This window comes from Apteryx rowi, unplaced genomic scaffold (assembly GCF_003343035.1).
Source record: "Apteryx rowi isolate R43461 unplaced genomic scaffold, aptRow1 scaffold_864, whole genome shotgun sequence".
NCBI classification, from domain to species: domain Eukaryota; kingdom Metazoa; phylum Chordata; class Aves; order Apterygiformes; family Apterygidae; genus Apteryx; species Apteryx rowi.
Genome location: NW_020451165.1, coordinates 43,425 through 56,166, shown reverse-complemented (window position 1 = coordinate 56,166; position 12,742 = coordinate 43,425). Strand labels below are relative to the sequence as shown.

Below are 12,742 nucleotides of genomic sequence, written 5' to 3'. Positions count from 1 at the left end.
ATGTCAAAATATTTGACTTTGGGTGCTTCCAAATTTTTGTGTCTTGCAATTAATTTCTGTTTGCTTCCAGTGTTGTTCACTGTATTCTGATTTTAGGGGGTAGCTTTGATTGTAACCCTCAATATAACCACTTTCTATTTGGATGTGGAGTAAGAGGAGAGATTGCTCCTTGAAAAATGTTGAGCCCATATGCCAGTGGAGTAGTCCTGCAGGCAATCTTTAAAAAAAAAATCCACCAGCTGTTACTGGGCTAACATGACTTTCTATGCCTGTTCCACTTCTTGTGCAAGAGTAGATCAGATTAAGAAACTGGTATTAACTGTTCAGATTAACAATAGTTTAAGTTTCACTTTATATGGGAATGGCTCGGGAGTGTTTCGTATACTCGGTTGCTGCTGCTAAAGGGACGCTATACTGTTCTGCAAGCAACCACTAAAACTGAACTCCACTAAATTATTTAAAGAATTTTTTTTGGTGAGGAAATGTTTAAATATGTTATTTGGAAAACTTGTGATGCATTCATGATATAATTAAACTGTGGATCTGTGTTGGTTTTGAAAGGGACCTGTTTTGGTTTTATGCCTATATTTCTTTTTCCTAATTAGAAAAATGTCACTGACAGCATGTTTATTATGCAATACCATTTGTTTTAAGAACAGCCTGGGCTCTTTCAGAATTGATAAACTAGAACTCCAGTTTTAAGATATTTTACATGCTTTTTTATTTCATTTCTCATTAGTGCCTGCTTCTCAGAAGATGCCTGGAAACATGCAGCCTAGGTTCCTTGAGGATGAGGGTCTTTACACAGGAGAAAGGCCCTTTGTACCTCCATCTAATCTAAATATTTTAGAAAACAGAATACTCAGACAGGAGCAAGTAAGTCATCACTTACATTCTTAGATGTCTTATTCAGACTTCTTATTTATCAGATTTATTAGTGTTTTATTTTGTTACAATTAAGTAGATAGATGGTCATGGTAATATGAGAGTTTCAACTTTAAAATATTTAGCAGTATCAGACTTCAGGAATTGTGGCTTTTGTAGGAGTACATTTTAGTGTACTCCTACAGCCAGAGCACCAGACTGGGTCTTAGAAACCTTGTATCTGGTTCCTGTCTCTACTCCTAGCCTACTGGGGAGTGAATTACTTGACTTGCCTATGCCAGAGTTTAGTTGCCAGTAAAATAGGGATAAGAATGCTTTTTTTCTATAAAACACTTTGAGAGCTAATGGTACGTTTAAAAACTTATGCAAGAGCTGGACACTCTTGTTAGTGTTTACTGGAAGATCAAAAAACAAATAAAAATACAAAATGACTATTTTCTGTGTCCACTGAAGATAATATGAAGTAATGGACTTCTGGGAAATTTACTGATCAGACTGTAAGGGTAATTAAATATTGAAATAGATTATCTGGAAAAGCTATAGAACCCTTTTAGATTTTTAAGAGTAGCTTATAGAAACGCCTGTGAAAGTGGTTTGCATGTATTTTATCCTGCCTTAGTTTGCGTAGCTTAGTATACATGTAAGCTAGCATATAGCAGTTGCTCTTTATATTATCCTATGATTCTATGACTTCCTCCTGTGCTAGCAGAGACATTTTGGCAAACAAGATTGGGGAATATATATGGGTTTAAACTTTTTGGCTGGCTAGTTTCATCCCAATTAGTTTCCTGGTTTGCTTCACTGTGTTACCATATAAATATGTCTGGCACGAGGGACAGCTTAAAACAGGTTTGGGAATACGAAGGCAGGTCATCATCTTTCAGCAGCTGGACTGGTTTAAGCTCTTCTTGAACCCCAGTTATGAGAGCAAAGGGATGCATTAGGTCAGTGCTTAAACTCTGAAGAGCCATGGATAGCAATCAGTGTGCAAGACATTTACCTCACCTGCTTTCAGAGATGCTGTTCTTAATTAGTTCAGGTTGTGAACTAGAAAAGTTGAGAGATGGCCTGATAGACGATCTCTTTGAGGTCCCATTAGCCCAAAAATTCTTTGCTTTATGATTTTTATAATCCAATTTAAAGGTGTGGGTGGCAGTCTGATATAAAACAGATTATGATTCTTTTACTGGACATACTATTTAAATACTAAATGTTGTAAATGTTGTTGATTTTTCTTCAAATCCGTAACATTGAATTCTGAGGAAAAAAGTTGAGTGTTTTCAAAGTTTGGGCACGCTCTTCGTCCTTTGACTTCAAAACTTGTCTATAGTATACTTAGAAATTTCATTGTTGTGGGTTAGGAAGGTTTTGGTTAATTCAGTCACAAGCAATTCATGGTCATCTCTCCTTCCTTAATTACTTTTCATAACAATTACAATTTTGCAAGTCATTTCCATATGAAGTAAGAAACAATGTAATTTTATTTTGTTATCTGTAGGGGAAAGAGTGGTTTGGTGATGATGGCAAAATCTTAGCATTGCCCAATCCAATTAAACAGTCTCTTACCAGACCTCCAATATTCTCATTGGAAGAAGGCATTGAACCAGAGCTTGAAACATTGTATAGAAAGGTAAGGTAGGCATATTTCATACATGTTGTTCCATATTTCATATATGTTGTTCCTGAGACCCTGTATCCCAGTTATCCTGCACCAGAAGCCCTGGTGATCTGAAGGACTTTGTGATAAGATCCACAAGTACTGCTTTATGGGGCTCTACAAATACTGCTTTCTGCGCTCCACTTTTTCGAGTATATTCCATCTGTATTTTTCTGTAAAAATAAAGCATATGGAAAGATGAAGAGTTTAGCCAGTAATACTGGTTAAAATGATAAAGTGACAGTGCATGACAGACTTCAAGTCTATGGGTCACTAAGGTCTCTGTGAGGCACCCTCGGATAGTTTCATGCCAAAGTAGGGTATCTCCGGTGTTAATACATGTTATTGTATCTGTGAAGCTCCTCAGGGCAGGGCAGGAGCTGTTGTCAGACTGAGAATGAGGGCAGAGGTATGTTCTGCAGTTTAAGAGAGAAAATAAACAGTTGTGCATGTGMATGATGGTTATTTTGTACTGATGAAACTACTCTAGAATAAGCCTTTATGTACACTTCAGTCATGTAGAAAGCATCTTATTTTGAGCTCAGTTGCACCAGTTCAGATCTTTTTTTCTTTTTATTTTTTTCCTTAAACGTAGTATACCTGCCCTGGCAAACAGCAGTTGCAGCGTGTAGTCAGCACAGATCAAAATTAGTTTCAGTTAAAACTTTTCAGCGGTGTCACATACACAGATTTTAATTGCTCTGCTTATTAGCAACTCTATTGCACCCTTGAAAAAACTGTCACTTTTTAGACTTTAAAGTAGTTTGCTCTCTTGGGATATGGAAATGTTTTTGTCGAGCTGCTGCTCACACAGATTTGAATGTTGCCCTTTAACTGGTGCTGGTTACAAACATGCAATTCTCAGGACACATCCAGTACCACAGATCTGTGCAAGGTGTTCCTGCCTACATGGAAAGAGATTGCTGCCTAACAGATATAGTAAACTTAGGCCAAGAGATCTTACGTTTCAGAAACACCATCTTTACATGAAAGTGACATGTAAATGCCCAAATCACTTTTGAAGCTAGGACTTTAAGCTTCAAAGTCATTTATAGTTTTCTTAAACAGATAAAGCCTGAGGAATACAAAGCTGTTGCTTTCTGTAATCTTGATGGGGCTCCTCCCTCTAGGAGGGGAAAATCCAGCTATGTTATTACTTGCTGAAGGGCACAGTATGAGGCACACGACTATTATAGTTAGCACAGAAATTTTCTAAGGAGGTATATTCTTGTCCATTCCTGTTCTGCCACTGCTCTAAGTGTGTGCAGTTAATGAGACAGGCAGGTTGTGCCCTATTAAAAATTTCGAGAGGAAACTGAATGTGGAAGGATCAAATAAAATAAAGTCTTTTTCCTAGCCTTTTTACTAGTCCGGAAAAAGCTACGCGACAGCCGATTTCCCCTCTCGATCTCCCTTTTCCTAGTTCTTACAAAGGAGCTGCAGTGAGCACTGCATTACTACCAGTTTCATCTTTTATGGTACAAGCAGGATCAGCAGAAGTCGGGCAGGAAAGCTGTCTACTAGCACTGCTAATTACCTCCTGATTGCAATAAACTGAGAATATGCGCCACAGATGCCTTTAGGCTGCACAGAGTTGAGATAGACTCTTTAAACTTTGCCACTGAAAGTTTTCTCACTGGGCCTGATGGATGTGCATTTCCATGGTGTTAGAGTGGGGAAACAAAGAACCTATTTTCCCTTTTGCTCAACCTAAATTATCTGCAGGGAAAGCTGTTCTGAGAGCTGGATTGTCTCTTTTAAAGCAGAGCCCTAAGAGAAAATGAAGCAGATTCCAAACCAGCAGGTAGAAAGAGGACTCGGTGGACTTTTCTTTTTCCAGTTCAGTCTTGTCATTGTCATTGCTCAGCCCAAGCAAAATCTTCAGTATGGCCAGATTGCTTCCCATTCCAGATTGTTTTGCCAAAATGAAGATTGAATGGCTTGAGGATTCCACATTCTCTTTTATCCCTGAAAGTCTTACTGCCCATCTGTTGCCTCAAGTGAATGAATATCTCTCAAAGAGAAAGATAATCTGATACGGACTATCAAGATTTTGCTGTGTAGAATACCCCTGGTGGTGGTATGTCATCCACTGATCAATAAAACAAAGAGGTTACTGCAGAAGTCCTTATGATTTAAGACTCAAGAGTTAGATGTAGGCAATGCTAAATGTGTTGTTGCCCTTCACAGGATCTCTTTCCAAGACAGTTTTCTTGGGGCTTCTAGATAAACTTCAGTCTTTTTTCATTTCAGGCAATAAAAGTGACAGCTGCCAGTCAGTATCTTGTTGGACCTGGAGATTTTCAGGGACCGTTTCAATTGGATATTGATATTTCCGGATTAATATTTACTCATCATCCATGTTTTAGCCGTGAACATGTGTTAGCAGCGAAACTGGCTCAGTTATATGATCAATATCTAGCAAGAAAACAGAAGAATCTTACCACGCTTCTCACAGATAAGGTATTTCCATTGCTTTATCGTAGCTTGCTGAGATATGATGTGACAGTTGAAGGTTAAAAAGCTGAATTTGTGTCTTCAAAATATAGCAATGACATTTCTAATTGTATGTCATGAGAGGTGTTTTGCCAGAAGATAAAAATTTAATTTCGCCTATGTTGCTCTGTGTTCAGTGCAGAACTACCTTTTTCAGATTAGAGAATGCTTTGTTCTATTTAAAATGAACTCTGCACAGGTTCTGAGGTAAAAGTGAATATAATTGGTAGAACATGATAAAACTTGCATAGTATTCCTTATACAGAATATGCAAAATGTTTTTCAGTGAATTATAGATAAAAGGCTTTACAGGATTGTGTACAGGGGCTCTGACAGGCAGACAGTATTCAAGGATGGAGAAAGGTGAGTGAAGTTTAGTTTCAGTTGTAGGTTAAGAGTAAAAGAAAACATTTTGATTCCACTAACGTCCAGAAATACTGATGACCCATTTCCACATATATATTTGTGAGAGATGCTGTGTTTTAAATCCACAGTGTTGTCACATTTACTATGTCAGTCTTGTGTGAGGGTTTGTGATATAACCAGCCAAACCCTTGGCTGAACATAAATTCTGTTCTTGGCTCTGCTTGCTGGATGACCTTGGCCAGGCTGCTTACCCTCTTCGTACTATCACTGCTCCTCCGTCTGTAAATTGGAAATAATGGTAATGCTCTTCTCTGATGAAAATTTCTACATAAGAGTTAGGCATCGTTAATACAGCAATACTATCATCAGGGGGTACAAGTATGTTTTAAAAGCATTTCAAAATGCTTTTGGAATCTGAAATTTGAATGGATAATGATAGAATTGTAGGTAGATATTGTGATATACAGCATAACTCTGTCCAGTAGGGCTGGTCTGCTAAGAATTAGTTTGATTATTAAGTATATAGACATAAGTACAGTTTTTCTATAAATCACAGGTAATGATGATTCTCTACAGGGGTATTAAGAAAGGAAAAAATAATCATTGTATGTAAGTTGATTATATGTTAATATAATGGGGGTCAGTAAGTGCTGTATGGATACTTGTAAATTTTTGTGTTAAACGTGAGCTTTAACTCCTTATGCTAGACAGATATTTCATACAGTGTCTCAAAATAATTTCCTGGTATACTTAATCTGATCTGAGCTTTAAAAGATTGGCTTTAGTTTTCCATGAAATAGAGGGAACAGGCATTTGCGTTCTCCAGGCTTTTTTCACAGGAACCTTGGTTTGGAAGGGATTTCCTGAGTACTTCCACAGTACCTAGTGAGTATTGTAGACAACTGCATAATATACTTTTCATAAACTCATTTTACTATTTTTTTTTCCCCTTCCTCAGTGCACTCCTCATCATCCACCTCTGCTGATATATTTGCTCTTAGAATACATCTTGTCATCTCCTTTCATTCTTCATTTTGGCAGACTAAAGAAACTGAATTTTCTATCTCCTCTTATAAAACAGGCCGTCCATGCCCCCGATTATACTAGCAGCTTTCCATGCATTCAGTGATTCTTTCTTTCAAAATTTGTTTTGAAGTCTTTTATACAAATGGGATTAATCTTGTGGGTCCTGTGGTTGCCCATGTCCTTTTCAGCTATATGCTTAGTACTGTCCGGTTACATGGTCCCTCTGATTTGATAGATTTATTTAAAAATCTTTGATCCTTGATTTGATTTGTAATTTCATGTGCCAGTTGTTTCTACTTTGGATATAGTTGCTATTATTTCCTTCAGTTCCACTAGCCATCCTAGTTTTACATTCAGCATCATCCTTAAGAAAAACTGCAGCAACATAATTGCTAAAATTTTAGTTCCTGTTCCAGTGATGATCTTTCTCCCTTTCCCAGTCCTTTACATTCTCTTGTCTTCACAGCTGTGCACTTTTTTGCATTTTCCTAATGTAGCTGTCTATTTTCCAGGTACTCTTGTTTGATGGATATCTTCAAATCTTAGTTGAATGTGCAGCTTCTTGTCTCCACCTTTCTGGCTCCAAAAGTGCATTTGAACTCTACTATTATTCCTAGTTCTGTCATGTCATTAGACCTTCTCTTCCTCAAGTTGTAACATGCAGTGTGTTATGCTTAAATACTTCCTTGCAGGTGCACAGCTTCTGTAGCTGACTCATCACATCCCCTCATTTTTATTGTTTCTTCTGTTTTCTGGGGTTACCTTCAGCGGCCGTTTCTGGTCCTGCCTTTTATAGAAGGTTTTTTGCAGGCTCCCTATTTATGCTCTTTGATTGCTGAACTTTATGAATAATGCCTAGGTCAGTCCTGGCCCCTTGTTCAGATCCATCACAGTGAACTAAGTCAGTAAGCTCCCCTCACATGTCTGGGGGTTCAGGTTACAATTTAATCTTAAAAAGAATCAGCAAGACTCACAGACTTGGCAAAACCATAACCCTGTAAATACAGAACCGAGACAATTTAGTGTTTTCTGTTATGCAGTAACTATCCTGTTCATGTCAAGGTGCAGTATATACTATGCTCCATAAATGTGACCATCTGTTAATTGTTTGTTCATTTAAGCTTCATGCTTTGAGGAATGCTGTGCAGTGTAGTATAGACGGTGGTGATGCTGCTGTTCCTAAACCTGTAGCCCAACAGAGCATACCTGAATACAAAATTGAAATTAGGTAAGTACAGATTCATTAAATTGCTACTTTTTAAAACTGTGTTCTTTTTTCCTTTCTGTGCTGATACAGAATGTAAATTCATGCTGGACTTTTAAATTCAGTTGTAAATAGTTCTATTCATAACTAAAACACATTCATTCAGGTAGAATTTTGAGGGCTTAAGAATTCTTACTGGTAAGTTGAGTAAAATACCATGAAGAAAATATAACTTAGGCAGAAATCTTATTGCAGAAGTGGTTTAATTGAATGTCTCTTTCACATACAGATTAGAAGGTGAAAATGGTTCCAAATATGAAATAACCATTCTGAAGCCAAAAAAAACCCTTGTTAATTGTGTTTGGAATCTTGCAAGGCTGTGGAATTTTTTACATTACTTCATAGCAAAGGGATAGTTATTGGGGGATACTCTTATTATGTTAGGCCAAATGAATCTCTGCAAGTCCATTTTTTCTACTGGAGCTAGAAGCATGCTAATTTTAAAACATATTTAGTAGTATGGTTGTTAATAAGCATTGCTTCATAGCAACAGTGTAGGTTTCCTGGGCTGTTGTTTACATGCATTGGCTTTTAAAATGTTTTTAACGATGTACAGCTGTAATAAGCATTTCAGAAAATGTGAGATCTCTAGGGAACGAACTGTAATTGAAGTCAGATTATCCAAAATACAAGAGACTAGAGTACAGATACTAAAGGAAACCAAATCCCGTCATCCTCACATTTGAGTTTTATGCTTCTTGTATTTAAACCTCTTCAGCCATCAATCAAATTGAAAAACACATCACTGTCTTCAGTATTTCAGATTTTCACTGTATTATTCTACCGAGTTATACAGCTCTGATTTTGTACATATGCGTGTATATATATTTCTAGGCAAACAAGAAGACTTCGTGATGCTGAACAAGAAAAAGATAGAACGTTGCTTAAGACCATTATAAAAGTTTGGAAAGAAATGAAATCCCTCCGTGACTTTCAGAAGTTTACTAACACACCCATGAAACTTTATTTGAGAAAGTATGTTTTGATAACATTTTTCATACTTCATTTGCCAGCAGTGGAGTTTTAATGATGTCAGTCAAATTTGGGAACTCATAATTCCAATGTGAGGGGTGCAAAGATAAAGATTTGACTAGTAACTGGCACTGGCTGAGCCTGCCACTGTTCTTTTTGATTCGGGGGAGGAAGGAACATTAAAATAACAAGTAATTACTGTAACAGAAAGGAACTTCTAAAGGATAATAAGTAAAGAAAAAATCATTACGTCCATTTTGGATAGTAGCTATCAGCTGTCAACTCTATTAGACTATTTGCGCTATTAATTTTCCACAGAACACACTTTGGGTATGATGAAATTAGCTCGTAGAGAAGGAGACTTAAGTTATGTATTATAAGCTTAACTGCAAACCTTTTTCTGTTAGTTCATGCAGCATGTTCATATAATTGTTTTGAAGGGAAGAGGTTGATCAGAGATTAGATGAAAAAGCATATGAAGCAGAAATTCAGGACGAGATAAATGAATTATTAGAAGAATGTAGGGAAGAATATGAAAAGAAAATGGAGGAATATAAAACTGAGCTACAAGAGTGGAAATCCTGGAAGAAGGCACAGGTTTGTTTAAATCATTAAGTTTTACAAAAATTACCTTATTACTTTATGTCTTCAGACTTTGTTTTGCTAGTATAGAAATAACTTAAATATCAGGATGGTCATGCATACATGCTTTAATTTATTTTTATTTCTTTGGATACGTTCTGTTTACTTAGGATTTGTTAGTAAATTAACTGTTAATTAAAACATTAAAATGGCATAGGTTTTTGTGGAGTAGTTGCCTCCCTGGTATTGGATTTCAGCACCTTATCAGTTTTTTTTTTCTTTTAATTAAATTAAACAGTTTGCTTCATTCATGTGAAATTCATGTCCTCCTGACAAGGAAGAACATAGGGATAAAATTTGTTTCCTTTGTGAGCAGTGAAGCAAAATAGTATGGGATGTTTCTAATGAACAGTCAGTCAGTGTCATCTCATGTAAATTTCTGTTCAGGAATTTCTCAAAACTGAAAAAGACAATTAATATACCAGCCTTTTACCTCTGAAAGGCTTTATTAGTACCTGTCTGTACTGCAGTTATGGTCTCAATTATGCTTCAAGAGGTATTGACAAACAGGAGCTGGAACAAAACACTGCAGCAGGAGGATATTTGAAATAAAGTCCATGACAGTGCCAACGAAAACATCAGACACTTGCTTTCATAGTCATGTGGCAATGTACTGCATACCTCAGGGTACCGATGAATATACTTTCCTCATGTATATGCAGGATCCGTGAAAGACACTTACAATGTTTGAGGGGAAGTCTGCCTACAGATATTGGAAATGCCTGTTATCAGAGCACAAGTGGGCACATGACATATTAGTAGCATGTTAGTCGATTTGTAGGATGAGACGAATAAATGGAGACCTTAAAATGAAAGCAGATAATTTTGGGTATTGTTGCTAATGAGACCGGTTCTGCCTCTAGCCCATGTACATTCACAAATGCAATGGGGGGTGGCTACAGCCAAAGCTCCTACTCCCAGCCTCTTTCTGTTTTGTTGGTCACAAACTAAGACTGTGGTTCTTCTTTTAAAATGAAATGCAGTGCACAGACCTTCATTCCATGCTCAGAAGTACTTTTCTTTTTTTACTCAAAATATATTGTTGGTTAATTACTGCTATTGGTGTTTTACTAGCCCAGATTACAGGAATCTGAGGAATACAGTAGAGTAAGAAGAGACTAGATAAATTAAAAAAGAAATAAATTACCAAAAAGAATAAAATAAATTAAGCCAAGAAAGGAACGATATTTGTTAATAAAAACAAGTGAACATGTTTTTTTCGCTAAATACTTGAGTCAGTGAGAAAAATTATGTCCTTCCCTTACCTCCTTCTCTTTTGCCGATGGAGTCTTAAATCACACAGTGGATGGTACTTCCAAGTAAGTTGTATATCCATGTAATCTGTATGACTGTGGGAGGAGGACCTTTCTTGCAAGCGTCTAAAGCTGAGCGTATATGAACATTGGAGTTTTGTAGGTTAGGAAAAACTGAAAGGCATGTGCCCTGCTTCTTTTATTCGTCTGTTCAGCATAGAGAAAGGGAGGAGATCATTCTGCATGTGCTTGAGACGCTACTAGACTAAAACGTTTCCAGACGTTCAAAAGTTTGTGGCACATGTGCATTCACTTTGTCAGTGTGTATCAGACAGTGCATGTCAAAGAACTTTGGCTACTGACTGAGTAACCTTCTTTCAATCCTAACACAATAAATAGGGTAACTCAGGCTAAGTGAGAAGTAAACTGCTAGCCAGAACATTCAAGAAACACAATTTTGTAAATTGCTTGGGATGTTTTAAACAAATGTTTTATTTGAAGCACATCATGTTTATGAAGGATATCAATGGAACAAATTACTGAATTCCAAACTTGTGAAGTAGGACTGTAGAATGAGAGAAAACTTCTTTTTGTGTGTGGTGATTTTAAAATTACACAGTGATTTCTCGTACAATGCTCCTCACTTGTGAGTCATTTCAGACAAGAGAAGAAGTTATACTGGTTAAAAGAAGTTCAGGTAGAACACTATTATTTTTTTGTGCAGAAGTCCAAGAAGAAAAAGAAGAAAAAAGATCTTCGAGAAGAAGAAGAATCAGTAGATGACTGTGATTTTGGTGAGGAACCAGTAAAACCCATCCCACCAAAAATGGTCAATAGCCTGGAAATAGAGCAACAAGCCAGAGAAAAAGCTGACAACCTTAGAAGGAAACCTGGAGAGCCTGTTTTAATTCCTGAGTTAGTCCTGTCAGGAAGCATAACACCAAGTGAGCTTTGTCCTCGGTAAGATATATGTTGGCCTGCAGAATAGTTTGCTATAATACATACTTTCATCTTGATCTTCCTTTATTATTTATTTATTTGATTATTTTTTTTTAATACAACTTCAGAAGTCTGTGCTAGTCATTCTGTTTAACCTAGTGATTAGAATGTTAAGCTTCTGTTTCCAAAGGTGATATAACTTAAATCTTTTTTGAGTCACATGTAACTTGTTTGTATTGGGCTTGGAGGATGAGTGTCTACAGACTCCCTTTAAACCTTCTGATTTCCCTGAGCATCTGCATAGAATAGTGGTATGTGTGAAGAAATTGTTATCAGGATAGAGTCTAGCTCACTTCTGGCAATAGCACTCTCAGTAGCTAGTCCTTTACACCACGTCTCTGGCAAAATCAACAAAGAAAGGAAAAATAGAGAAATCATGTAGTTAACCAGAGATTTCACTGTGCATAAAATAAATAAGAAATTTACTTGTTTGTGTTGCTTTCCACATTTACACACACAATTTAACATATATCTGGAAGGTTTCAGTCATTTTAAAACTGCTCCGTATCATATTGATTCAGCAGATAGCCTCATCAAAGAATATTTTTTGGCTGTGCTACTAGCACTGACTGAAAATTCCAGAATCTTAACTGAATTTGATGCTGGTCATTGTGCTTTTGGGGGAAGGAAATAGGAAGAAACTTTTTCTTCCCTAAATAACTCCTTTAAATGGAGGTGTGTCTGATGGATCTAAAATTTGACATGTTCATTTTAAAATCACTTTACATTCATGAGAAGAGCAACTGTTAAATAATAGTTCTTAAGTCACTGCTATGTAGTGACAATTTTGAGAAGAATAACATCTTTATTTGGTTGACTTCTGTTCTCTTTGACGTATCAGATTCTCATTAAAAATAAAGAATAAAACTGTTTTTAAAAATGGTATGACAGCTTGTTTGACATATTTACAGGGCAGAGGTTTTGCGACGAGAAGATGTGAAGAAACGCTCATCATTTATAAAAGTCCTTTTCAATTCCAAAGAAGTATCAAGGACTGTTACCCGACCAATAAGTTCAGACTTCAGAGTTCACTTTGGACAAATTTTCAATTTACAAATATTCAATTGGCCAGAGAGTGTGAAACTGCAGGTAGATAATGATTTATCACAGTAAGTTTTAATATGAAATGTGATGCCTCTTGTAATGCTTGTTTTTGCTTTATGGTACTGTTTTAAATTAATA

At 36.6% G+C, this 12,742-nt stretch overlaps 1 protein-coding gene across 10 annotated transcripts in view; it reads left to right on the top strand.

The window, feature by feature from the left end:
- The window catches only part of CC2D2A (coiled-coil and C2 domain containing 2A), a 65,254-nt gene that overhangs the window by 16,171 nt on the left and 36,341 nt on the right, over positions 1-12,742 (top strand). For all 10 annotated transcript variants that reach the window (XR_003257647.1, XM_026090627.1, XM_026090632.1 and 7 more), the window contains 8 exons: positions 740-876; positions 2,384-2,515; positions 4,796-5,005; positions 7,552-7,658; positions 8,529-8,669; positions 9,107-9,263; positions 11,286-11,521; positions 12,472-12,649. Coding sequence is in view for 9 of the 10 variants with exons in the window: in XM_026090627.1 (XP_025946412.1) it covers positions 740-876; positions 2,384-2,515; positions 4,796-5,005; positions 7,552-7,658; positions 8,529-8,669; positions 9,107-9,263; positions 11,286-11,521; positions 12,472-12,649 (1,298 nt within the window). In the remaining variant the exon portion in view is untranslated. The remainder of the gene's footprint in view (positions 1-739; positions 877-2,383; positions 2,516-4,795; positions 5,006-7,551; positions 7,659-8,528; positions 8,670-9,106; positions 9,264-11,285; positions 11,522-12,471; positions 12,650-12,742) is intronic.